Below are 27278 nucleotides of genomic sequence, written 5' to 3'. Positions count from 1 at the left end.
TATTTTTTCTAAATGGCTACCTACAGTTTATTAATGTGTCTGTCATTACTGATTTTTCAAATCTGAATGATTTAACACAGTTATGCTTTAGGATGATTGTGGCTTTGACATGTGGAGGCCAGTTTCTGCATTGGCAGGGCTACCTTATACATGAGATTATATTATTTTACGTAACCTCATGTCCTGCAGTATCACTCAGTACATACACAACAATACAAAAAAACAAGGTTATGCTACAAGATAATAGTATGTTATTACTTCTAACAGATGTGTGTTAAAGCACTTAAAAGGATCATTTATGTTACATTTCTAGTATTTACTGTATTTCTCTATGGTGTTAATGGTCTGAAAGTTAAAACTGAGCATATATACCCACTAATGTTTAATGACTGGTTCTATTTTCATTCATTTGAACTGAAACAACCAGTGTAGACACATTCAGTTGCAGTGTTTTCATTTATGCAGCAGGGGGCAGACCTGTAGTATCCGTACCTGTACCCATCATTGTCTACAGGGACAGTTAGTTATTAGTTAATTAGTTGAGACATAAAAAAAAAAAAGACTTTTAGTTTTGGGTTAAGCTCCGAATCACCTGCAGCACAGTATTTTAGGACTTCAGTGTCATCTTGCAGAATATTAAGATAAGTACTAAAGTTTAGTGCATGTCTAGGAAATAAGGAATCAGTTTTGCATTTGCATAGGGGGGATGATGGGAAATATTTTTTATTCTTCTGTTGTTCCTGACATAAATAAAAATATACATTATGTTTTTTACAAACAGAGCAGAGAAGTAGTAAGTAAATAATTTCCATACTGATCAGCTACATACTCCCAAAACATTGTAAGTGATCAGAATGATCTGATACTGCACTTATACTATAAACACAAAACAGTCATTTCTTTTTCTGGAGAAAATATATACAGGTAGTTTTTTTTGTCTGTTTATCTTGCAGATACTGGTGACTTGTGCTGCTGGTTTGTCACTCATTTTGAGGTCTATGAACAACTCAGTTGTCTCTTGCAGTGAGTTGAGGCCTGAGGGGAGTGTGTGAAATTCTTGATGGTGTTGTGAGGGCATTCAGGGCAGAGGTTACATGGAGGAAGGAGCTGGGGTTTGGCCTGTGAGGGGCAAAAGGTTTGTGCATCAGCCTTCTGGGTCTTGTCAGACTGACAGATTGGAATGAGTAAAAAACAGATGACAACAACAAAGGTGAAGTCCTGAGGTCCTGTGCTCTCCTGATGCTACTACTAATGGTTAGACATAATCTCTGTAACTGCTTTATGTAACTGGAATATAATAACCCCTCCATCATAAATGTGTGGCTGATATGTGGAGGTCAATATTTGGAAAAGCTAGGATTGCTACAGAAGATTCAGAGACAGTGGCTGCTCACACACACTCACTCGCAGACACACACTCACACACATAAGTGCAGTTTGAACTGGGGTCACACAGCTCAGACAAGCCCAAACACAAAGACGATGTAAAGAGGGAGAAAAATCCCACACACACAAAGAGCTTTCAATAATAACACCCAGTCCACTTCAGGAGCTGCCATTGAATTGTAGGTGTTCAAATGCCCAGTTTTCTGATCACCTTAAGGACTTCCTATCCACACTGACTTTGAAAGTTTGTTACAAACCTGGGAAGAAGTCAATGAAACAAAAGACAACAGAAGTGAAGTCTTTAAATACCTTTTTTGGTTCTGTGTTTGCAAATGCGATTCAACATAGGGGTTTATACAGATGACCACGTGCTACGCTCAGCTGAAGCATCTGTTCCTGTTATCTGCCTTTGTATCCAGGAGTTCAACATTTTATTAACGCTCACCTGAACATTCATCAAAACAGTTACAAAATGGTCTCCAGCTCTTTCAGAGACAAGGAGCTCTCTGGATCTTCTCCATCAGGGCTTTGGGTTGAAGATACTTCATGATTTTTGGAGTCATGATTTCCCCTGCTGGCTCTGGTATTCCTGGCAAAAACCCCAGACTCTAACCTCCCTGACCTCCACAAAGACAGCTCTTGTTGGTGGCTGGTGTCATGGGGCATGTATCCAGGCAGGCTGGTCTGGGGGTGCAGCGAGTTGTGGCGTGGCGGTCTGACCGCTGACCCACCACCAGCAGCTCCACCTGAGCCCACCACAACTCCATTGAAGGACAGAGCTCTGGGATTGGCAGCAGACAAGCTGACACTGTGGGTGGTGGTGTGTGACATCATCCCACCGTAGTAACAGCTGCCTCCACCACCACTGCTGGTAGTCCTGGCTTTTTGTTTGAGATCCAGAGCGAGGCTGCGTCTCAGCCACGCCTTTTTTAACTCCGCCTGCACCTGAAAACACGAGTAGCGAGAAAAATTAGTTATGTGTACTTTTTTAATCAGACCCCCCAAAAAACGATATAAATGTGAATAAGTCTTAATTGTAACTTTATTACCTCCCCATTGCAGAAACAGTAGATAAATGCCACAAAAAAGCCCTGAAAATACAAAATGGAGTTTTTATTGAAAATGTATACTATAGAAGCTCCTAGTAATCTTAAATCACAGTATTGCTTACTGCATCAGCACTTAGAAAGGTGTAATCTGACCTGGGAAGAGTTAAAGAACATCTCATAATGCATCTGCACCTGCCACAGCAGCCCAGTGACCTCAGTGTAGGGAAGAGCCATGAACACCATGTAGTGAACTCCAAACAAAGGCATGAGGACTAATGTGGACTTGAGTAGCTTCCTTGAAAAAAAAGCAGAAATATTCATAAAGTAATAGTGGCCTATAAAAATGTACATTAGAGAATAAATAAATAAATTTGAGCAAAAATATTTGTATCTTTTCATTCTAGGATGGTTGGATGAACAGTCACCGGTATTGCTGTCGAGGGTCCAGTTTACCAGTGTTTGTTTCCCACAGTTTAGAGGCCAGTACTCGTATTATGTTGACAAAGAGGAGGAAATTGACCTGCAGGGGTATAGATGTAAAGCCAAGTTTACAGTCAACCTGTCAAATATATTTTAGCATTTAATATTTGAATGGAAATTCTTTTTCGTACAACGATCGCTGCTAGAATAGGAACTTGATAGATCCACTTCAGGTTTCCAGCACTGATGTCCCAACACCTGAAAGCAGAAATAGAAGAGTTCAAGTGATGTCATGTAAATTTTGGATGGATCAGTGTGTATTATCAGGACTCACTGTGTGTCAGCCAGCGATGCTCGTGCACTGACCCAAATGGACACAAACACAACTGGGACACCTGAGGTAAAAAAATTTTTTTTTAAAAATCGTGAAATTGTCCATCTGCTGATTCTCTTTTAGCTCTTTAGGTGAATATCTGCCACCATGCTGCTTACCCCACCCAGTGATGGTGAGGGCCCATAAGTAGTTCTTGTCAGAGAGGAAGGCCATGAAGATGAGGCTGTGAAGGTACAAGCCCTCCACCAGGATCCAGTAGTGATTTGTTGCCAGGAAATAAAGGAAGAGAGTAACAGCAAGTTTGCAGCCAGCCTGAGGACACGAAACAGCTGGTAAAAAAAAAAAAAGGCTACAGCTCCCCTGCTACCCTCTGAGAGGAAAGCATAGCTAATACAAAGACATTCAAGAACATGAGCATGTACAGTATGCATTACATCCAACAGTGATGTTAAAACACAAAAAAGAAATAACACTATGAATCAATAGAATATGTAAAAACATATTATACACCATATGAGGCTTCTGTGCAGTGAACTCCAGCTCAGAGCCGCTGTCATCAGACATAGAGTAGAGCACAGCATCCTTCACGAAAATGCTGACTGCTCGACATATGAAGGAGGTGAAGAGGTGAATGTGGATGTAGTTGCGTGTGCAGTGGAGACGCCTGAAAGGTGAAAGAGAGAAAGACGCTGGGATGTTAGAATGAAAACAGACTAATGTCTAAGGCTGGTGCTAATCACATTATTGCACAATTGACTATAGGTGTTAAGTCTTAGTTTCCTGTTTCTTACTTGAAGTAACAGAGAATGGACAGTGCCACTAACAGTGATGCTAGAGAAATGGAGTAGCCAACAGTGTACATGAGATGGAGTCTCTCAAACACCTTCTGAAATAAAACAAAAGCATATTAGGGTGTGCAGATACATGGAAATGCAACCAGAAAAACACAAGCTCAGCACAGAAGATAACACCAGTGCATTACTGCCCTGCAAACAAAATTAACTAATAGGTTTAAAATTACAGTTTTTATATCACATCAAGAGGATTCAGAAAGATTAAGTGTCAAACTCTTTTTGCAGTTCGGTCTGATTATGATAACTGATTTTTAATAGTTTGTGCATACACATGCACAAAAACACACTTTCAGCCAACCACGAGATTGCACACTGTTTATATACACATCTAGGTACATCTAGACAAAAGCACACACCTCCTCTTGGCTCCTGTGGTTAGAGGTCAAGTATGTGGTACACTCTGTGTAGTTAGCCCACGTGCGGTTGATACTGGGTACCTGTTCCCAGTTCCCTGACGCATCACACTGACGGTAGGCCCGCCCTGTGTGACAGGAGAGACAGTGGGAGACAGCTTCAGACAGTAGAACGGAAAAACACAACAGTGTATGGCTGACACTCTTGACTGTTGAGCTCTCCTACCTTTATGGTTGAAGTCATAGATGTACTCGGGACACAGCACTGAGACGAGCTGACCTGCTTTGCTCCGTGGCCAGCAGATGATCCCATCCCACTCTGGGAGACAGTCACCTTCTTCACAAATCATGGGAAGCTGTTAGCCATTTTATATCAAGTGGAGCCGAATGATTTTCTAAGGGAAGGGAGCCTGAACTGGACTAATGAGAACAGGCCATATATGGCTCAGACATACATGGGTCCTGATCCTGATCTGTGATATTGAAAATTTGCTGATACAAAATACAATCTGATCTATATTTTATGTATAGCTTTTGTATATTTTCCTACTAAACCTACATAAAATCAGTAAAACAATTAAACATAATTGAATAGTTTTGAAATTTTTGTGAAAAAACAAACTGTGGCTACTGTGCAGTATGTCTGAAAAGTCTCACTTGACTGTTTACTGAGCATCTCTTTAGCTTAACAGACCGTCTGACTGGGGATCTGTTTTATAAGATTTCTCTCTAAATATACTATTGACTCAAGTTATCTGAAAAGGATGTCACCAGCTTCTACGTCATAGTCTGAATGAAAAATGCACCTCTATTGTCTGCTCCTACATTCAGTAATCTGTAATTACAGAGATACTAGTCAGCAGGATATTAGAGGGGTGTTATGATTTTGCCTAAATAAATCACTGATGTAATAAATGCTGTTTCTGATAATATATATTTGAATATGCACTCACTGACCTTACTGAGTAAAGCTTTTTATTTTCAATCCAGATAACACATGCAACACATTCCCAGTGTTGATCACATATTCCCCCCTTTTTTTTTTTTTTTTTTTTACTAAACTTGATTTTAAAATATAATCAGATATTCATATTTTCCCCAGCAGACAGAAGGATGGATTGACATAAAGTGGGAGTAAACCTGTGGCTAAAGCTAAGCAAATCTGAGCACAGTCCTGTCCTTGTCTGTGATGAATAAAAGGATCGAACATAGCACACAAACCTTTAACCAGAGCCCTTTGTGTCTGGATGGTCCTTTCACACCTGGTGTGAGCACCAATCAGAACGTAGATTTGTTCGTCTCGAGTGATGACGTCATCAGAGTCTATCTGCTGCAGACAAAAAAAACATGCATGTGAGACATGTAATGTAATGTTACATGTGGAATACAAACAAAGTATCTTACTATGTATGGCACAAAATGGAAACGTGCTGTCTGCAGCGGTGCATAAATACATTAAACTTCCTATAATCATTTAGATATACAACAGGGAACTGACTGTTCAAGATAATAATAATAATATAGTCTCTGGAATGTTTTTCCAATTACAGCGATCTGTCAACCACAAGCACTCGTAAGGATCTCATGTGCTGCCTCCAGGTGTTGTGAAATAGTTGTGTGAGGGTGAGGTATGTGATGATCCCTCGCCAAGCCTTTTACTGCCATTGGCCACATGGGTGCCTTGTGCTAAGGACCTCGACCGTGCTGGTGATGGGTAGTCTACACAAGAAACTTTGTGTTCCAGGGTACATTTCACAACAGAGTAGCAAAACTAGCAGTGAGACAACTTGAGAACTCACATGTGAACGATTTGCCCAACAGAAAAAAACAAAGATACTGAGAGAGAGAGAGAGAGAGAGAGAGAGAGAAATAGGTAACAGGGTAAATAAAAAGAAAAAAGAAAACAAAATTTGGTTCAGTGGAGAAGTAATTATTTTACTGCTCTGACTTCAACATTCTCACCAGTACTTGTGTACAATTTTGAATACCTGTGTTTTTTCTACTTCACACTTATAGTACATTTCAGAGGTGCATTTGCACTTTATTTTGATCTTCTGTATTTCTTTGCTATAAATATTAGATACTTTTCACATAGGATATTATATTAACAACATAGGAATGGATTATAGAATGTAATATACTAATATTAAAACTTTGACTTTTTACTAAATTTGTAGATGCAAAACTCTTCCATCATAGAGTGACTTCTCCAATCTATCTGTATATCTATCCATTAATGACTCTACAAAAAGCTAAAGTCATACTACTGTTGCTATACTTAATGCTAACATTTGCGAAGAAGTCACAATGACAATGGTAACATTAATGTTAAGCAGATATAATGTTTACTACTCCATCTTAGCTTAGCATATTAGCATTGTATCATTTGCTAATTAGCAATGTAGCACAAAGTACAACTTTTGTGTGGCCGAAAATACCATCACTGAAGTCAGTCACATGGTCCAGTTCTCTGCAACATAGGTCATTAAAATAAACTATCAGTGGGTGTATGTTGTTTTCAGAATCTTAACACTCAGAATAAAGGACAACAACATTTCATTTAAGAATGTGCTTAGGAGGGGACTCAAAACAGACATGTAGAATAGCTCACATCCCCTGCTGCTGTACAAACTGGTGTACTGAGGACACACTGTGACAGTGATGACAATTCTTAGTGTGTAAATGTGTGTGATTCTTTTCCACAATCCTTTTTAAACACAGTTACTGATCGCCACAATTAGATTTCAGGTTTGACGTCATGCAAAGTTCTCCAGTGCCTCAACAAAACATCAACATACAGCATAATTTAATACAAGCACGTCAATATGGAGAACTCATTCACTTTTCTTTTTACTGGAGGCTTTTCTGCTGACAGGCAGGCAAAATTAGCAAAACAACTAGCCTTAGACATCCCCGCCTTTGTGTCATAATTGAATTTGCTCTTTCAGGGCCCTGCTTCGTGACAAGTGATTTTAAGGCTGACTGAGCAGGAGGTTGCAAGTCGTCACTGTGGATCGACCTGGGGATGATGAAGGGGACGAGGCTCTGAACTGATAGGGATCAGTGCGTGAGCTGCAGGAGCGTCAAGCATCAGTGGGTGAAAGGTTAAAAACTGATGGAGCTGATGGAGGGTTGTGAGGTAAAACAAACCACAGGCGATTGGAGACTGTTTTTTTTTGTTTGTGTGTTTTTTTTTTTACTGCTGCTCTTATAGTGGTGTGATAGTTTAAAACATTTAGGGGATGATGTTATTAATTTTTGTATTATTTATTTAAATATTGTCAGACAAACTGTATGTTCATGTATGTCTGTGTGTTGCTTTTGTAATCTACTCATTTCAAAGTAATTTTCCTATGCTGACATTTGTTTTCAAATTTGCAAAATAGAGTAATTAGTTATTGGGTTGATGATTATTTAAGGGTTTGTACTGCAAAGAACCCAGAAATGTAATTACTTAAGATATTTATTGACTTTTTAATAGCTTTGCTTTCAGACAATTGGTTCTAAAATTGCACCGACACTCCACATAATTATTCACTGTGATTTCATTTGACTTTGTTTCACTCTTAGAAATAAATTCTAAAATAGATATAAACCAGTACTCTACATCACCTCATTTGTAAAAAAAAAAAAAAAGAAATAAACCAGTTATCTGTGGTTCAGCGAGTGAATAGCTGGTATGTTTCCCAAAGCAGAGGATAAATCTGTCCAAAATTCAAAAGATCAAAAAGAATCACAGATACATGACATTTTCTATATTTGGCCCAAACTGGAGCAGTATGGCCATGCTTTTTCTGACTCATTGTCATGTTACAGTGTAAGATATGATGCTACTGTGTGAAAAGTTTGAATTTAGAATATTAAAGCCATCCTTTGATACGTTTACTGGACTGAGAATTTACTCAGCACCAGTAAAATTATTTCAATCAAAAAAGATATTTTCAGAAAAGACTTGCTTTTAAGTTTTGATAAATTATACAGTTCATACTCTATTAACATTGTTTTTTAAACATTTATGCTTAAAATCTGATTCTTTGAAGACTAAAAGAGAAGAACAGAAGAAAAAGAGGCAATTTGCCAATATTTTGTTGAAAAGGAAAACAATAGGTATTTAACTGATCCAATCAAAGAAATAATCAATAACTAAATCAGATAAATACTCGTGATAAGTAGAGTACACTTACCAGTGCAGTTACTGTTATTACAATGTGGAAAAGTGCCAAGAAACCAATTCCCTGTGCATACAACATGTCGTCTTTTCTACTGTGCACAGGACAACATCCAACTTTCTACACACCGTCAGGACATTTTTTCCTCAGGTTGTGCTGAAGAAACTCAAAGTTAAAGACTGTTTTCCTCTGGTGTGTCATCACTGCTCTTCCTGTGATTACTTTTTGTTTCATCAGTCAATAGGAACTGCCTTGTAGGGTCTTCTTAAGCTTTGGGGTCTCTTGACATCTAGAAATGAAGTTTTTGTAAAATGTCTCCTTTTTTCAGTCTGCTCCTTGAAGCTCAATGGACATTACTAAATCAGGTTTGAAGGACCATGTAGCTGTGGAATGAGAAGGTTTCTCTGGGGAAGACCGAAGGGAGCACTGTGGATGAAACCTCCTCCTTTGGCAGTTCTTTGGACTGTTGTCTCTTTGAGCCTTGATTGGCTGTGGCTTCAACCTTACTTAACTCTTTGTGGTCAACTGATCTGGTCACTTGTCTCTATTCTCCTGCTTACTGTATATGGCTATTTGTTGTTTTTCCCACTTGTCTTCTGTAGCACATTTTTTCCTTTTCAGATAGACTTTACTATTATTTTGATAATTATGTAATTATGTATAGAATGATCCCACTATATATGTTATTTAGGAATCCAGGATCCAGGATGCATTATGTTCCTGTTTTTTTAATCATCATGCATGCATTAAAAATCAGTTATAGGACTATTATTATATTCCATCATAATAAATAGAATCAATATAATTTATTAAACATTTGTCCCATAGCAAGAAACCAACATTTCTCGTGCAGTTCCCACAGTGGGACAATTTAGAGGACACTGATACAGACCAAACTTACACTGGCCATTAGAGCACACTTATAATCTCGAGAGCTAACCTTCCTGATACTAACAGATACTAAAAATACACAAATTATATGGGAAAACAATATTTTGTCTGGTGTTCCTCTTTTTAGTGCAGCTATAAAACATCTGTGTTGCTAGTGTGCAGTAGCTGCCAATCTCAACTAACAGCACCCAGGGGACTTCAAATGGATATAAAGTTTCCACTAGGACTTATTAAGCATTTTCTCTCTTCAATATTACAGCACATGGGTACAACACATCGCTGTAGGACTCACTAGATTAGTAGAGAACAAAATCTGCACGGGAGAAATTGCTTAATTAGATAAATCCACAGATAACTGACATGAAATGATTGGAAACCATTGCCTATAATGTCTGTCAATATAATTTTTCATCACTTTCAAAGAAAATTTTTAAGTTTGATTTTTATTAACGTAAGTTTGTATGTTCTCACCGTGCTTGTGTGGGTTTTCTCCTGGTACTCCAGCTTCCTCCTTCAGTTCAAAAACATGTATGTCCTGTCATGCCTTTCACCCACAGAGAGCTGGGAGAGGCTCCAGCAGATCCCTGTGACCCTAAATAGGAAAAGGCGGGTATAGATAATGGCTGGATGGATAATGGATGGTTAGTGTTTGTATTATAGAAAAACATCGTTCAAAGTTCAAGCTGCTCCATTGAGCTTTTATTTTGAATGGCCAAATTTTGACGTCATCGCAACCAGGAAGTGCCGGTTTCACAAGGACAGCAGCAGCTGCATGGTTTCCGGGCGTGTAACACTGTAAGACAGAGAACAGGATAAATTTTGCTTGTTTGACAGATATTAATATTATTGGGTGCTGAAATTAAAGGCCTTGCCTGCAGACAGAGACTTAAACCCGGGTACTTTAACGTCGTCGGCAGGTTCCTGCATCTCAGTATTCAATAACACTACTTCTGTGTGTGTGAAGGGCATGGCCGGGGCAGCGGTACTGAGGGTTCTCCGGACCCTGCACCCCTGGCCTCTGGTCGCGGCATCAGGCAGGAGCTCAGCCCCGGTGGAGTCCGTCCTCCCGCCGGCTTCGTGTGTGCTGTTCCCGCTTTGGAGGACCTCTTGTGTCCGGACGCTGCAGCTCTGCTCCGCCTTAAGCGCCGGACACAACAAGTGGTCCAAAGTGAAACACATAAAGGGGCCTAAAGATGAGGCCAGGGCAAAGATGTTCATGAAGTTAGGTATGATGATAAGGATAGCTGTGAAAGGTGAGAGTGCTGTGCGTGTTTTCCTCTCATTCATACTGTTGTTGCGTGGCTTCTTGTAGTTGATTGAACATATGTGCTCATCTGCAGATGGTGGGTCCAACCCAGAGCTCAATGTAAACTTAGCGCACATAGTGGAACAGTGCAGGAGCAAGAACATGCCCAGAGCAAGCATTGATGCTGCAATCAAGGGTGCGGTAGGTTGAAAACACGCTTTCAGAGAGATGGTGAGAAAATAAAGAAAAAGTTTCTTAATAGGTTGTTGGGCCACTATAAGAAACACAAAGTGATAGATACTGTGGAAACCTACTGTAGAAATGTCCACTGTTCCTCAAGAGATATCCCCTCATTTGTCATCTGTCTGTCCAGGTTACTACATGATATTGCAGTATGTAATATGAAGAGTGGCATTGTGACACAGACTGTTTTGTAAATATTTCCTCTTATAATAAAGTTGCAATAAAACCTTTCTTCTCTCCTGGCTCCACAGGAAAAGGCTAAACCAGCGTTCCAGCACATGTTTGAAGCTCGGGGCCCCGGTGGATGTTTGCTGCTAATCGAGGTCCTCACTGACAACAACACCCGCACACACCAGGAGATCAAGCACCTGCTAAACAAGAACGGGTCAGTTTTCTATTAGCTTACTCTGCTGCGATTAGCTGAAATACTTCGCCACAGATATTTCCTGTTCTCTCTCCTCACCACTGATGGCTACTGCTTAGTGTATGTTTGATTCAGAATCACCAGGTCATTTCAGGGTTAGGTTAGAGGTTAGTCCAGTATCTAGGGTGCAAATGGTGACCACTAGATGTCTCTATACAAACTGTAGATATCAGATCATCTATATCTGAACTATGTTGTCACTGGCTAAGAAGCTGCTGACGCACATACAAACAAATGATGGAAAACAGTAAAAAGAGAAGCTGGAATAGAAGATACAAAAATTATGAATCTTTGTGTTATTTAAGTCTATCTCCCCCTGGATTTTCTGAAATTCAAGATACACCATCTGCAGCATGTCAGATTTTTTTCTAAATCATAATACAAAGTGTTACAGGTAGAAATACCTCTATAGCGCATCTAGACCTTTGATAAGAAAAAAAATAAGCAAATGCGAAAACAAATAAATTAAATGAAAACTGTCGTGGTGTTCTCGTCCACAGGGGGATGTTGTCAGACGGAGCCCGCCACAGCTTCAACAGGAGGGGGGTGGTGATGGTGCCAAGTCAGAACATCTTGATGGAGCGAGCTTTGGAGCTGGCCATTGACGTGGGAGCGGAAGATGTCCAAGAGACTGAGGATGAAGATGAGCAGTCCCTCCTGCAGGTTAGATTGTGACTTTGAGGAATGTGTGAAGCAAACATGCCAAACCATATTTCTTTTATTAGCTTTGTTTCATCAGCTGCATGTCTGTCTTGAGTTCAACTAATAGCAAGTCATACACTTGCATTTTGGGCTATTCTCTCTGAAACCAGCTTTAATGTCATAGAGGAATTATAATAGGTTACAACCATATGACATTTTAAGTAAAAATTGTCTGTTTCTCTTCAGTTCATTTGTGATTCGACTGACTTGAAGAAAGTGCGGGCCTCATTGGAGGAGTTAGGAATGCAGATCTCTTCTGCTGGGATGGAGTTTGTTCCCCGCACCCTCTTGCCTCTTGATCAGGACCAGCTGGATGCTGCTTCAACGCTAATAGGGGCCCTAAATGACTGTCCAGATGTAGTTCGCGTGTGGGACAACATCCAGGCTGACAGCTGAGTCTGATCTCTGGACACTTGGTGGACATTCTTAAAATGTGGACTATTTGATTTTTACAGAGAAAGGATTTGCCAACAGACACGTTGTTGGTGCTGATAATACCATAATACCAGACATTACTGGAATGAACATGTGACTGTGGCATTGTGACGCCATTTATACAGTAAAAAAAAATTAAAAAGAAATTAAATTATGATCCTTGCTGAGATGTAAAGCAGTCCTCATTAAACCTTTACTATCATCAGCCTTCACCTATCTTCACAAGCTTATCAGCAGCCACTTTACAGATTATAAATCTTCCCTAAAGTTGTTCAATTCACAGAACATAATTTGTGAAATTGCCCTTTAAAAGGTGGGACAAAGCATAAAGTTAAAAAGGATTAGTCAGTTGAAAGTGACATTTTTCCTACAATTTAGGGATTTTAAAATAATTTAATGACACCGCCAGATATCTTTGAAGACATAAAATACTCTGCAATAATATTTTCTGTTATCTTTTTTCTACACAAATAATACATGCATCCCATCTTTCTCTGAAAAATCTGATAGAATTGTGGATTTATTATATTATACGTAAAACCAAAATGAAATGTATACTAATGAATGAAGGTTACAGCTGAAGGACATTCTGAACTAGTGTCATCACAGGTTATTACCCCCTCATATGACTGTAGTGTCAACATTGCAGTCAATAACATACCACATTAACAGTATCCATGCAACATATTGAGCGAACACAGCACATTTAACCAGCTGATTTTGTTTCTTACACCACTGCGTCACATATGTGACAGCCTGGACTGTATTATAAATGTACCTCACCAAATGATGTTAACAGGGAAGTCCAGTGTAATGGCTCTGAGCCCATTTGCTCTGTTTATCAATGCACATCATCGATCTTCCTGTCAGTTCCTCTCAGCTATAGCATGGCATTGAATAGTTTCCAGCGCTGGTGCAGGCCAGTCCTCTGCCCTGTACTAGAGTGGAGAGTTCCAACATCGACGTCTGCATTCACAGACTGAAAACAAGAAGTACATTTGTTTTGCCTATATGTGATCTGGGAAAGAGGAGGCAGAAGGGTTTTGAACACACTTGTCCAAAAAGGTGTTCAGAAGGTAGGACAGCTGAGTCATGGCTGCCTAATGGTCAAAGCAAAGGAGGATCTGACATTCTGGTTTCAAACCAGGTAAGTTGTGTATATTACTTTGCTTACAGTTTGAAGAGGTGCCCACTGGTCCCAGCATATTTTTCTGCTACCTTCTCTGTGCAGTAACTCTGAGTTAAGTATTGAGACTGTGCATGACCTGGGGGCGGGACACAGCTAGATGGGCATTCTGGGAAATTAGAGCAGAGAGGAATTTGTCAAGGGGGGGTGCACAGTATGAAACGTCACTGAGCAGTTCATTTTCTAGAGATTAGAGATTTTCCCAGGCACAGCAAAATTCAATTTAGGGAATCCACTTGATAAGTCCAGTATAGCATGAAAACTACATCATGAGTACAATAGGGTAGTGTTATTTAATACTACAATGTTAGTACTGGTAGTAATATCAAAGTGTCTTTTAAAGAAAATTAAAGAAAGTTTACAAAATAAGAAGAAATGTAAAAACAGAGAATGCAAGACATATTTTCCGATCCGTCCAGCAGATCTCCATGTCTGAGCCAGACTTTATGAAAAGTGGAGGACCCGAATGCCACTCACCTCCAAAGCTCAGGATGGAGCTGCTTAGCCCCTCCAAGGTGAAGGACCGCTCTCAGAACGTCACAGAGAAGGTCACGCAGGTACGGTTACAGAGAACCTCAGATAGGCACAGTCTCTGGCTGTGGAGGAGTCAGGAAGCTCCTTTAAAGAGATTTACATTAATTAACCATACCAGTCATTGCCAGAGTTGAAGAGAAAGGATAGCCAGGTTCAGTCAGTCATTAAAAAGCTAACAGAAATTATCTTCTGATTTCTAAGAAATAAAAAGCCATTAAGGAGACCATTAATTAACTAGTGGAAAAATCAGTACGTAGTGCAGTGGCTGGATGGATGGCTCCTGGGTGTGAAAAGAAAAGTTACACTGGACCACGGTTCAATTCTGACATGCAGTCTTTACTGCTGCAGCCCCCCGGGGGCTCGACATTCTGCATCACTGCCTCTGTGCAATGGTGTGTGTGCGGCGTCACGTCCCGAGACCTCCCGAGACAGGGTTACTTGTTAATCTCATATTGTCCATCTAACAGAGCATCTTTCTATATGTCCCTTGTGGTGTATAGACATCTGATAGGCTTGGCCATATGAGCTGTATGAGTGAGAGTCGTTAGGACAGAAAATATTAATTTGAAATTGCGCTAAAGAGGACAACAGGACTGTGGCAGCACATGAACTCAGTTGTGGGTTTGTGACGCCCAGCTCATCATTACAGCCTTCCAGCCCACCAGCATCCAGCATTTAGTCAGTTCTTGCACAGTTGATTACAGCACACTGGTATTTTAGCTTTGCCAAAGAGTTTTTGCCAAAAAGCGATCTGGAAATAATTGTACTATGTGGATGCAATTTTTACCCAACTCTCATCTCTGCTGAGAGTCACCAATGACAGGATGGTTAAGGATTTGTTGGACCTACGAGGTCGTAAAACCAGAGCTTGCAGCCGCCACCAAGAACTTGGTCAAAACAGTACGTCTTCTAGAAAGGTCTGTTGGTTAGTATTGGTAGTATTCTTGGTTTGTTTTTTACAGTTCACTTGTTTTACTCTTTACCTATCAATAGTAAAGACCGTATCTGCTTGGTGTCAAAATGAGAAGCATTACAGTTTTGTAATAGTTATTGCAATGCTGTTGATTTTTTCATTCTCCCAAAAATTAAAATGTCACTAAGTATTGCATGTTTAAAAGGTCAGATATCCTGATAGAAGATACATAATTGAAGGAAATTAGAGGTAAATATTCATGCATGAGAATTATTGCATACTGCTGCATTTTCTACGTTCAGGTACTTTCTTTGGAGTCTGATGTACTACCTGAATACAAACTCCAGGTGCCTGAAACAACATGGTGGATCTTGCTTCACTACAGCCCCTTCAAGGCGTTTTGGGACTGGATTATTCTCCTCCTGGTCCTCTACACAGCTGTCTTCACGCCTTACTCAGCTGCCTTCCTCTTGGATGAGCACAGGGGTTTACGTCAAAGGAGTTGTGGATACACATGTAGCCCCCTGAATGTGGTGGACCTTATGGTGGACGTGCTCTTTATTGTGGATATAGGCATCAACCTTCGCACAACGTACGTGGACCAGAACGACGAGGTGGTCACACAGCCGAGCCAGATAGCCAAGCACTATATCAAAGGCTGGTTCCCTATTGATCTGTTTGCAGCAATGCCTTTTGACCTTCTCATTTTCAGATCTGGCTCTGATGAGGTAAAAGCTCACTGTTAACACAGTTCACATTGTTTGTAGTGACTCATAGTATTTTGAAAGTAATCTTTAGATATGATTATAATGTCTTGTAGTGTCTAATATAAAAGGATTTCTGCTTTAGTTCTCTAAGCCTGCTGTACCGCATGGCAATTTTCCTGCTTAACACTGTCTTTCCTGTTCTTGCTGGAAATCCAAGATGGCCACCTTAACAAGCCTGCTGAAAACAGCACGACTGCTCCGATTGGTCCGTGTAGCAAGAAAACTGGACCGATATTCTGAATATGGGGCTGCTGTACTCTTCTTACTCATGTGCACCTTTGTGCTCATCGCCCATTGGCTAGCCTGTATTTGGTATGCTATCGGTTTTGTGGAGAGGCCATACACGGAGACCGGTTGGCTGGACAACCTGGCTGAACAACTGGGAAAGGCATACAACGACAGTGACGCCACCTCTGGTCCGTCGGTCAAAGACAAGTATGTCACTGCTCTGTACTTCACCTTGAGCAGTCTGACGAGTGTGGGGTTCGGTAATGTTTCTCCAAACACCAACTCTGAGAAGATCTTCTCCATCTGCGTCATGGTTATTGGCTGTGAGTTGAATAACACTCTTAGGGACTGTGTGAAAATAATTGGCCTGGGGGAGATGAGCCTTTGCTTTGCTGTTTAAAAAAAAAACAAACAAATTCTCCCACAGCATTATAATATTTTACTTTGATCCTCTCAGAAATAAAAATACCTTCTGCCAACTAAAAATAATATAGCAGTATTAGTTCAACTGAGACTTACCATGAACTTACAAAATAAACTTTTATTTAGTAAATTCAGTATTTATATTTACATTTTCCTGCCCTTCTTCCTCACTAATAATTTTTGTACAGTCCCTTAATTTATAGAACATTTAGTATCTTTAGGAAATATTACAAGTGAAATGTCAGAATCGTACAAGTTTTACTGTACCCTGTACTCTATGTCCTTATTTGCTTCTCTCAGCTCTCATGTATGCCAGCATATTTGGGAATGTGTCCGCCATCATCCAAAGACTGTATGCAGGTACAACTCGCTATCACACCCAGATGCTGCGAGTTAAAGAGTTTATCCGTTTCCACCAAATCCCATGTGGCCTTCGCCAAAGGCTAGAGGAGTATTTTCAGCATGCCTGGACCTACACAAACGGCATCGACATGAATGCTGTAAGCAAAAAAAAAAAGAAAAAAAAAGCAAACATACCATATCTCATGGTGTTTTGGTATTCCTGTTTTGCATCTAATCAGTGATGTGTTGATGGTCTTGTCTTCTCACGTTGAGGTGTTGAAGGGGTTTCCAGAGTCTTTGCAAGCAGACATCTGTTTGCACTTGAACCGATCTCTGCTACAGAACTGCAAGGCCTTCCGTGGAGGCAGTCAGGCCTGTCTGCGTGCTTTGGCTGTGAGGTTCAAGACAGTCCACGCTCCTCCAGGAGATACTCTGATCCACTACGGAGACATCCTGGACTCTCTCTGCTTCATCTCTCGTGGTTCCATCCACGTCGTCAGGGATGGTGTGGTAGTTGCCATATTAGGTAAAAAAAAACATTTAATCATATTGTGATGCCTCAAAAATGCTCCTCAGCCTCACTCTAAAAATAGAATTTACTCAACAAAAATACAATCATGCTCTTGCAGAAAAGAATGATACCTTTGGCGAGCCTATCCACCTGTATGACGAGCCGGGGAAGTCCAATTCAGACGTGCACACCATCGCCTACTGTGACCTGCACTGCATCCTACGCGATGACCTGCTGGAGGTTCTGGATATGTACCCCAGCTTTGCAGACAACTTCTGGAAGAATCTGGAGATAACATTTGACCTCAGACATGTACGTTGGCAGCTGCTTATAAAGGAAAAATATTGGGAGGCACAAGTACTGTTTATATAGTGGTGGCAAAAAATGCTCAATAGAAATGCTCCAAATGGCATCCATTTAAATGATTGACAGCATGGTATATATATATATATATTTTTTACTATATATGAATGTTTTTTTTTTTTTTTTCCTGTGGTCATCAGGTTGATCAAGTGCCACCAATAATAACTGATGATTCTGGCGATGACTGTGTATATCGACACAAGCAGCGACACAGAATCCACTCCCTGGACTGCCGAATCAGACCAGGTGAGATAGGTGCTAAAAAATACTGACATCCTAAATAGGATTGAGAGGTAATAGTGTAATTTAGTTACCTTAAATCTTTCCTGTGAACAGATGGAATGGATCACGAAGACCCATATTCGCTTCAGTCCTTCCGTCATCTTCCCTCACCTCCCCAGGCCCGCTGGGATGACCACTGTAGCTGTGGATCCCCGTGGTCCCAGTCCAGTGAGGAGCTGGCTAAGCCGCTTGCTCATGGTGCTAAAGTAGAGTTCTATCCTCCAGATGATACCAGACGGGACTACTCCTCCTCTGTAGTACAGATGCTACCCACGAATGGCACCTCAGTGGGGAGGGAAACAGTGTTGGACAGAGGGCCCCAAGGTAGATAAATATGTGTCTTAATTGAAGTCTCTCCTGAAGAATAAATAAATGCCAATAAATATGGTATGATGCACTCTTACTATTAGTTTTACATTGTGAACCAAGGCTTGAATAAAACTGGCAGTTGTTATTACAAAAACACAACTTGAGGGTGCTTTGCAGGTATAAGGCCATTCAAACACATCAAGTGCTTTCCTTTTGCAAATGCATTATTCTCCAGTGTCACCTGTGGTCAAAAATACTTAATATTTTTCCAGCTTCTTCGTTGAATGTACCGGGAATGTATCAATACTGGCCAGACCAACATTCTCAACAGTTCTCCAGTCGTGCATGGCGATCTTCTTCTGTCCGCAACTCATACCACCCACCCCCATTCACAGAAGAACGACCCAGTGATCTAGAGTCTCGATTTGAGGTTTTACATTCACAGCTCAACAGGTGAATTAGCTTTTAAACTGTGTTGTTTTTAATTCCTCAATATCCCGTTTGTAGCTTTTTTTTCCCCTCATGTCTTGAAAATCTTCTTCTTACACAGTATCACATATAAAGTATGTTGTAAATCACATTCAGAGTACCAGAGTAACATGACTGGTGACATAATATAGTGGGGGAGTGGCTGGTCAGGAAATAGCTAGTAGTAGTTAAAATGGAAATATTATTATACCAGAAAAATGGGGGAGTTCAGCAGGTGTTCAGACAGAGGGATCCAACAGGGTTGAAAGTGGAAAGTGCTGCTGATATGACCTGGTACTTCATTTGTTACTGTATATAAACCTTTTTTCCGTGTTAATTTCCAGACTAGAGACTCGCATGACAGCCGACATCAACGTCATTCTCCAGCTTCTCCAGAGGCAGATCGCTCCTGTACCTCCAGCGTACAGCACTGTATCATCCAGTACCCTTCCTACTGACTCACCTAGCCTGTATGGGACTGGGACACCAGTGCTGCACAGCATGTATCCTATTTCCCCCATACAAATGGACAGCCATTCACCCACACAGGTATGGAATATTACTGAATAATGGAGATACAATAGTTTTTGCTTTTTACTGAAAGAAGAATATGTTTGTGATTTCTTCACTCTAGAGTTCAACCCAGACTGACCTTAAATTCACTAAGAAGTCCCAGGAATCTCTGTCCAGTGGTATCCATGTGACTGTGGCATCAGACGACACCATGTTCATGACTACCCCTGAAACTGAGACCCATACAGGCTTGACTCCACAGCTGCCCCAGCCATCAGTCAAATCCTCCCTCATGGAGAACCCCAGGCTTTGCGGGACCGCCCGCTACCCCTCACTGCCAGGGAACCTGGATATCACCTCAGGGCTGGTAGAGATCCAGAAACACGTGTCAGATCCTGTGCTGCCTGTCATCTGAAAGCTTTTCGGTTAAAGAGTTTTTGTGGCTGCCAGTATAAGTTACTGCTACTAATAGACATTTGGAAGGAGCCACATGACTAGTCCAAGATTCAGCTGTCCTTATACAGAAAATAGTGTCTCAAAATCACAGTGGTGGCCTACAGGGATTTCTGTTTCAGTCTTGACACAGGATTATTCAGTCTATAGTGATTGCAACAGTTATCATACTTTGTAAAGGACAATTGCGAGATAAATACTACAGAAACCAGATTTTCTTCAAATCTCACAGTCCTGTTAACACATCTTTTTGTTCCATCCCTATTCAGTAAGTTTTGTGTTTTCTCACTATTTTACTGTAACTGGAGGACTACACTTCTTCAACCTATCATTTATAACTGTAAATCTGTACAATGGATTTTTATCAATGTGCAAAGTAATTTAACACCTGTCTAAATATAAAACTTCTTTATAATAATTGACTTTATTTCTGTATGAAACAAAATAATATTGCTATGAATAAAATTACTGGCACACAAAATGACAAAGAAATATATGGTCTTAATATATCACAACAGAGATGTTTTCATATCACAAATGATATGTAGTAATTTAAATATATAACTTAAAAAAACCTCCTGAATACATAAAGACCCTTAAACCCACATTCAATCTACTGAACTGGATATTTACTGTGTTGAAAAATGGAAAGGAATATAATGTAGTTGATCAAACTATAAAACATTATGCACTAAGTAGCATATAAAAATGTATCGGACTATCTGTGAAGACTATTGAAACTTGGTTCACTTCTGTACATGACAACAAATTTAAGTCTTTTGGTTACTTGCATCTTGTTTTCATTTTTGTTTTGATGCTCCTGTGAGTTTTCAGAAGCTCTGATACTGCATCACAAAGTGAAGCAATAACACAATGTAGTTCTCGCATACATCATGTCTATTAACATGAAGCCAGTACAGGCATGAATGTTGCTCTGACCTTTATGAACAATGAATTTCCATCACATCACCTTGTTAATCCCACTGATAATGTTTCTGAGTTGTTTTGTGCTTAATTTCTTCATGTGTGCAGCTCAGACTCTGAGGATTTCCAGGCAGTTGTTGTAGCAGATAGCGATCCAGTCGGGCTGTGTGGAGGCCCATTGGACATTACTGATCTCACCCTCAGCGGTGTAGGCCAGTATGGGGTCCTCGATGGCCCGCGGCATCTGCTGGATGTCCCAGATTAGAGCCTGGTGGTCATCCGCTAGACAGAGAGGAGGGGTGCATATTTGATTTGAATCAATTTTTTTTTTGTTTAAGCGGGAAGAAAATAATGTTATTAAACAGAACATATTACTGGTCTGAGTAAATATTTTTAACCAGATTTTGTTTTATTAAGATGGTCATAGACATCAAATTATGATAAGAGGAGAAAACTAAGGGACTAACTAGTCACAAAACTTGCTTGAACCACAAGATCAGAATATTGAAATACAATTTCTAAAGCTCCTATGCGCATGGTTTAAACATTTCTAACTGAATCAAGTCTGAGACACCACTCATCCATCCCCAAATGCTGTTGTGCACCTTTGACAATAAAACGTGTGCCATAAGAAGAGCTCCCTCATGTGCTCAGTGTTAGTTACTGCAATACATAAAATCCTGTGACTGTGTTCAGTACAACCTGCATACCTGCTGTACAGATGTGGCAGGAGGAGTGCGGTGCCCAGGCGATTCCATTGACACAAGCCCTGTGGTTGTTGAGTCTGGCCACAGGGGTGAAGGGCACACGCACATCCAAGATCACCACCTGGGTACACAAAAAAAAAAAGTTTTCTGTTTACTGTTTCCTGTGACATAAAATCCGTTTTTGAATTTTCCTATAAATTCACAAAATCAGACAAGTTTCCTGGACACAGTTTTACGGCATGAATCCACAGGGAGAGGAGCACTAACCTCCATACTGTCCATCGCCATGGTAGCAAGGTAGTTGGGGTCCTGCTTGTTCCAGCAGAGTCGGAGCAGAGGGTGGTGCTGGGGGTCTTCATAGATGATAGTGCTGTGTTCGAGGTGACGGAGGTCAAACATGCGGACCGAGCCATCTGCTCCCACAGAGGCAAACATATCCCTGCCACCACCAGCTCGGCTGAGAGATGTCATACACCTGTAATACAGACATACTGACATTATTGGCTATAAGTACCATTTTATTAGACACTGATAATCAATAAAGTTATTAGATACGAAGGTTTGATCCATCATGCCATAACATTTACCTCTTTGTCATGGGCAATGAGCTGTGTCTTGACATGACCTGACACTAAATTGACCCTTCCCAGCACCTGTCCAGTCTCCAGTCCCCAGATCGTACAGGTGGTGTCGATACTGGAAGTACCTGTATAAAAAAAAACACACACATTTAAAAAAAACAAACAAAACAAGCAGTCTCTTAGTTGATCCCAATTTACATTGGTAAATAATAATTCTACATCTGTAAACCTCATATATTTTCTACTTTTCTGCATGTGGGATTTGCCATTAAAGACTCAAAGTGATTAACCAAGTCAAGGTTTTTACCTAACAAGTTTGGGTCCACCTCGTTCCAGTCCAAGGATGTGAGAGGTGCACAGAAGTCAGAGTTCTTGTTATTGTTGAGCAGGCACTCCAGACGTGTCTCTGCGTCACTCACCTATCACCAGAAACACATTTTAATTTCAAGTGTAACAATAACTATAACGTCTATAGGAGGCCACTGGTTCAGGTCCTCAGACTGGATTAATCCACTTACTCTCCAGATTCTCAGGTAATCTCCACTGGTGGCCAGGAGGTCAGGGTACACTCCTTTGGTGTCGGGGATCCACATGATCTTTGTGGTTGGGTAGGGATGGTTGAAAGTGTTTCGACACACGAACTCTGAGTTTTCCTCCTCCAGACCAACGATCAGAACCTGAGGAGACACAGTAACAACTCACCTTGAGTGAGCCAGTGTAGTGTTACTTCTCTGAACAGACAACAGTACAGACAGTCAGTGATGTGACAGGAGGTAATGATTCTAGGGACACACATCTGGAGATAGATCAGTTTGTGATGCTGTCTATTACATTTTTCCAATTATTTAGCCTGATTATTTTCATTACCACTACCATGAACTGATCAATCAATATGGGTGCTATTTACAGATGTGCGAATCAAACATTTTTAATACAGATAATAAACCCCCCCCCCAAATCCACTTTCATTTGGCTTTGACAGGGAGTCATTTCAAAGTAAGAGCTGTGTAAACCATCAAAAGCAGCGTGGGACAGGACGCGCTCCTTGAACGTACCTTGTTGTTGTACTCCTCCACAAAGCTTCCGAGCGCCAGGCGGAAACGTTTGTCCGATCGGACTGTCCAGTTCATGGCGTAAACTGTCCACGGTGCCTCGTATTTGTAGATTTCTTTACGTTTACCGTGTAGCGACATTTTATAAAGCCACCACTACAAAAATAGCCACTGGGTGACAACTAATTACCAACAAGGGAAGAAGACCCTGAACGCGTCGCTGCAAACCGCTTACTTGATGTAACTTCTTGTGTCTTGCTAACGTTGTGTAATTTCCATAAAAGTAAGCTAAGTGTTGTGTCAGCGTAGTCCTGACATGTTCCTGGTGGTTAAAGCTACACGTTACGTACAAGAAAAGCTGTTACAAGTGGGAAATTAGAGGCACAGGGCAGCTCCAAGATGTTCATAATATGGCAGCAATGGCGACGAAAATAGTACGAGAGTAATCGAGGCTGCTCTGCTGCCTTCAGGGCGTCACATTTATTCATCTACCCTGCTCATTCTCGGTAACCTACTAAAAACACCAAAATAGTGTAGGACTGTGAAATTTAAATGTGATGACTAATAAGTTATCACTAGTATATCAACTAGGATATTATATTTCACAAAGAGAAACCAATTCTGTTATTATTTGTGATTTAGCCTGAATGACCAACTCAACTCAAAGTAGGCGAGTTTCCAAGAAGCACCTGAAGGCAGCACTACAGATGACGTGCTCCCACACCTGAGCTGTTTGAACAGCTCAACAAAGAACAGCCTTTCTGCACACAGAAATATAGAGTAGGTCTATTTTCTCGGATGGAGTTGTCGCTCACTCCTGAGATATCAGCTTAGACATCATGCACATAAAACCTCACACACTCACACTCACTCCTATGGGCAATTTAGAGTCACCAATCAACCTGACATACGTACATCCATCCAGAGTACCTGGAGAAAACCCACACAAGCATGGGGAGCAAACTCCACACAGAAAGGCCAGGTTGCAAACCCAGGACCTTCTTGCTGTGAGGCAACAGTGCTAACCACTAATCCACAGCCTAATGACAGCACAATAGATTATAAATAAACCTGAGCCTTGACACTTCATTTGCCTGTAATTTGCAGGATTTTTAACTTGCCACACACTTTGCTTCTTTCCACCTGCTAACAGCTAAAACAATATTTTGCTTGTCCGGTAATCAGGCTTTTATTAATGTGTTTCCACAACATGCACTTTGCAAATACAGATAATATTTGCATCACTTTTGATGAGCAGCTAAAAAAAAATGTAGTTGAAGGATGGAGTTTGTGTCAGATGAACACACAAAACTAATTTGGATATTTGTCATGTTGTCATTCAGGCTGTGTGGCTCTGTTGTTTTCCATAAATAAATCATTTGCAAAACTGCCACTCACACCAAATCATGAATTTGATGTTATAATACGAGCATGCAGAGCTGTTCGCAGAGACGTGTCACAGTTTGGTCAAGGCAGCAAGATCTTCAAGATACAGTAGGACCATAGCACTAACACCTCTAAAGGGTACAGTATGCATTGTTTTTAACCAATATATAAACTGATGAGTATTAATTCTACTAATAAGCAAGTCAAAAGGTGCGAGCTTGCAGCATGTGGTTTGCCATGTGTGTTTGTGAGTTTGTTTTTCGTGTTCTAAAGTAGTGTATCTGTGTCTCTCAGGTCTTTTCTCCACTACTCAGCTCAGCAATGTGGTTTGACATATATCTTCATTCTAATCTGCTGTTTAATGACTCTGCCACAGTGTGGGACAACTTTGATTCTAAGATCAAGTGTAAAGGCTATGAGGAGGGTATTTACATTTGGGCTGCTTGTACAATCCTGTGCTTTGCTGTCGGTCTGCCCGCTTCTATTGCCATCCTCTTGGAGATATTTAAGATGCACAGAAGAGGAACTCCTGTCACACCAAATCTTTTTTTCATAGTGAACCTCTCCATCATGGATGTTGTTTTCTTGGTCTTCATCCCTCCTGGGATGTTAAATTATTTCATCTGGAGTAGTTGGGTGTTTGGAACGATTTGGAACAGCGTTTATGCTTTGAACGTATGTGGGAGACCCCTCCTGATGACCTGTGTCTGTCTGGACTGTTACCTGGCTGTGGTTCATCCGATCACCTACCGTAAACGAAAGAGTCTGACACCCAGAGTCGTGATGGCTGGCATTGCTTGGACTGTGACAGTCGCCTGTGGGATTGCATTCAGTCTTTTTGACCAGTTATACTACAGCATGTTTTCTACTGTACCATTTATAATAGCTATGGTAATAATTGGAATCTGTGATTCTTTAATCCTCCATACATTAATTAAGTCGCACCCTGGCAGAAAAAGCATCCACGCTCAGAAGCAAAGAGCCATTCAAACTCTCACCAACAGCCTGGTTATGGCGGTTATCTTTTACCTTCCCCCAGTTTTTCTGTTTGCTATTGGGAAGCCCCTGATTAACAGTCTAAAGGTCTTTGTGTGTACTGTTGCTATTCCGATTACCATTACTTCTACTTTTGGGTCTGGTATCATGCCGATGCTCTACCTAAATAATCTCAGGAAACTGGATTGTTTCAAGCTGGGATGCTGCAGTAAATCTTAATTTCTGCCTCTCCCTCTTGCCAAATCAGGTCCACTAGAAAATGAAACATTTTTTTTAACTTTCCAGAACTTTCAGAAGTAGGATAACAGCTCTGGTATATGAGGAGTGTAAATTATACAAACTAAGCTCTCAAATAAGCCACATCCCTGGTTTATGTTGTTAACATATGCATTTTAGGATTGTGGAAGTTGCCAGGACTGTGTGCCACCGTTCCATGTTTTTGTATGATTTTTCTCTTGATTTTGGTCATTTAATGGTATATTGTTCTTATATAAGTTATTAATGTGGATTTTAGTTTTTTCTACAGCTTGCTATATGCTTAACACTAAAGAGAACAAACCTAATACAATCAATTACTCCTACTCGATAAGTAAAAACAGCATTTTTGGTAACAAATGAAGATAATAAAATATGACAGAGTTATTCTGTCTTTGATACTATGGTTCAAACATGCAACATTGTGAATCTCAGTTTACCTTAATGGTTCTGTTTTCATTAAGTAATTTGGGACATGATTGCAGATTGTTTTATGTGTTTTTAATGACACTCTTAATATTTGCAAACAATTCCATTAAAAATGATAATTTCTTCATAAAATATTTACTTATGTACTTACTCCATAGTAGAGTAGCTGGTCACAATCTATTTGGTCAATTTAGCTACCAAAATGATTGTTTTTATTTATATATAAAACACACATTTAGAATATGGGATTTACTGACCAAACAGGTAGAAAACGATGCATCATAAACCTCCCCATAAAATGATTTGTGATGTCGTGCCACAACTTTATAAGGTAAAAAAAAAAATCTTCAAATGAAAAGTACAAAACATTCTTTTCTTAAAAAAAGTATATTACCAAGTATTTATTTTATAAAACCTTCAGCACGTGCCTGTTAACCGTTCCTTTCTCACTGGTTTCACTCACTGTTTACTGAAAGACTTTTAATAAATTTTAACCCATATCAACCACAGGCCGCATTTTGATTAGTTTATCCTTCCTCTGCTTAGTGTCACTGCAACACAATTTAAAACAGCCAAACAAGCATTTACTTTTTCATTATTTTAGCTCATTCCAGTCAAAAGCTCATTATTTATGATTTTGCTCACAGACACTTCAGCAGGAAGAATGGCAGGAGAATGATAAAGTCACCATAATACACCATGGCAATCTTCAGGTTCTGTACTGGTTTTATATCCAAATAAACATTGTCAACTAGAAAAAGCGCACAGATGACAGCAGGTAGATCACCTCCTTATCTGGGAGATACCTTGGTAATGTGCCAGCTACACGTGATATCTAAAATTCGTACAATTCGTACAAAAATGACACTATGGTGTATTATTTATGATTGTGTATGAAAGTGTACATCATGATCGCATAACAAAAAAAATTATATTCTTAAAGAGGGAACATCTGTGAGCCATGATCTACTGAAAACAGGATGTTTACACTTTTTTTTTTTTTACACTGCCATTTACATTTACATTTTCATCACACCTTACAGGTGACGTCTTCCAGCTAAACCTTTGGAAATTTTACTGATTCAGTAGTGTTATTGGCTAATATAGGGGTGCACATTTAAATTTCAGGATATTAATGTTGATGACCCAT

The 27278-nt window shown here is 40.2% G+C and overlaps 4 protein-coding genes across 6 annotated transcripts; 2 read left to right on the top strand and 2 right to left on the bottom strand.

Moving 5' to 3' along the window:
* Positions 1-797: 797 nt before the first annotated feature.
* pth3r (parathyroid hormone 3 receptor) lies at positions 798-8979 on the bottom strand. 3 transcript variants are annotated; one of them, XM_026315550.1, is made up of 13 exons: positions 8581-8979; positions 5618-5726; positions 4623-4733; positions 4400-4524; positions 3981-4075; positions 3700-3853; positions 3348-3501; positions 3190-3250; positions 3047-3113; positions 2861-2955; positions 2589-2730; positions 2436-2477; positions 798-2331 (listed from the first exon to the last, which is right to left on the bottom strand). In XM_026315550.1, the coding sequence occupies exons 1-13, from the start codon at positions 8644-8646 to the stop codon at positions 1852-1854; spliced, it is 1701 nt and encodes a 566-aa protein (XP_026171335.1). In that variant the 5' UTR covers positions 8647-8979; the 3' UTR covers positions 798-1851. The 3 variants fall into 3 exon arrangements, with proteins under 3 accessions (XP_026171335.1, XP_026171337.1, XP_026171336.1); XM_026315552.1 differs by having other exon boundaries at positions 4014-4075; XM_026315551.1 differs by having other exon boundaries at positions 3981-4072.
* Positions 8980-10202: 1223 nt separating this feature from the next.
* Positions 10203-12665, top strand: taco1 (translational activator of mitochondrially encoded cytochrome c oxidase I). Its single transcript, XM_026315314.2, has 6 exons — positions 10203-10251; positions 10421-10709; positions 10797-10903; positions 11197-11330; positions 11870-12032; positions 12258-12665. Exons 2-6 carry the CDS (start codon positions 10424-10426, stop codon positions 12465-12467), a joined length of 900 nt encoding a protein of 299 aa, XP_026171099.1. The 5' UTR covers positions 10203-10251; positions 10421-10423; the 3' UTR covers positions 12468-12665.
* Positions 12666-13233: 568 nt separating this feature from the next.
* LOC113135350 (DDB1- and CUL4-associated factor 7-like) lies at positions 13234-23499 on the bottom strand. Its single transcript, XM_026315313.2, is given in 12 exon segments — positions 13234-13801; positions 14170-14310; positions 17095-17695; positions 18088-18412; positions 19485-21004; positions 21433-21550; positions 21697-21889; positions 21891-21904; positions 22017-22135; positions 22318-22429; positions 22529-22687; positions 23066-23499. Coding segments are annotated over 8 exon segments (1026 nt in total). The 5' UTR covers positions 23204-23499; the 3' UTR covers positions 13234-13801; positions 14170-14310; positions 17095-17695; positions 18088-18412; positions 19485-20831.
* On the top strand, positions 15051-19764 carry kcnh6b (potassium voltage-gated channel, subfamily H (eag-related), member 6b). The gene is made up of 11 exons (XM_026315317.2): positions 15051-15143; positions 15442-15867; positions 16064-16457; positions 16858-17057; positions 17173-17425; positions 17529-17722; positions 17914-18019; positions 18110-18379; positions 18637-18817; positions 19177-19381; positions 19467-19764. The coding sequence occupies exons 1-11, from the start codon at positions 15051-15053 to the stop codon at positions 19758-19760; spliced, it is 2616 nt and encodes an 871-aa protein (XP_026171102.1). The 3' UTR covers positions 19761-19764.
* Positions 23500-27278: the final 3779 nt, after the last annotated feature.

Source organism: Mastacembelus armatus, chromosome 19 (genome assembly GCF_900324485.2).
Source record: "Mastacembelus armatus chromosome 19, fMasArm1.2, whole genome shotgun sequence".
NCBI classification, from domain to species: domain Eukaryota; kingdom Metazoa; phylum Chordata; class Actinopteri; order Synbranchiformes; family Mastacembelidae; genus Mastacembelus; species Mastacembelus armatus.
This window is presented reverse-complemented; position numbering and strand designations above follow the sequence as displayed.

What these genes read in the sequence shown, in the direction of transcription:
- pth3r (XM_026315550.1), bottom strand. Translation starts at nt 8,646, where the DNA reads ATGTTGTATGCACAGGGAATTGGTTTCTTGGCACTTTTCCACATTGTA. An exon ending in GCATCGCTGGCTGACACACA is followed by an intron (nt 3,114 to 3,189) that starts GTGAGTCCTGAT and finishes TTCTGCTTTCAG; the next exon opens with GTGTTGGGACATCAGTGCTG. An exon ending in TGTTCTTTAACTCTTCCCAG is followed by an intron (nt 2,478 to 2,588) that starts GTCAGATTACAC and finishes TTGTATTTTCAG; the next exon opens with GGCTTTTTTGTGGCATTTAT.
- taco1 (XM_026315314.2), top strand. Translation starts at nt 10,424, where the DNA reads ATGGCCGGGGCAGCGGTACTGAGGGTTCTCCGGACCCTGCACCCCTGG. An exon ending in ATGCTGCAATCAAGGGTGCG is followed by an intron (nt 10,904 to 11,196) that starts GTAGGTTGAAAA and finishes CTGGCTCCACAG; the next exon opens with GAAAAGGCTAAACCAGCGTT. An exon ending in ATGAGCAGTCCCTCCTGCAG is followed by an intron (nt 12,033 to 12,257) that starts GTTAGATTGTGA and finishes GTTTCTCTTCAG; the next exon opens with TTCATTTGTGATTCGACTGA.
- kcnh6b (XM_026315317.2), top strand. Translation starts at nt 15,051, where the DNA reads ATGGTTAAGGATTTGTTGGACCTACGAGGTCGTAAAACCAGAGCTTGC. An exon ending in GTTGGACAGAGGGCCCCAAG is followed by an intron (nt 18,380 to 18,636) that starts GTAGATAAATAT and finishes ATATTTTTCCAG; the next exon opens with CTTCTTCGTTGAATGTACCG. An exon ending in ACAGCCATTCACCCACACAG is followed by an intron (nt 19,382 to 19,466) that starts GTATGGAATATT and finishes TCTTCACTCTAG; the next exon opens with AGTTCAACCCAGACTGACCT.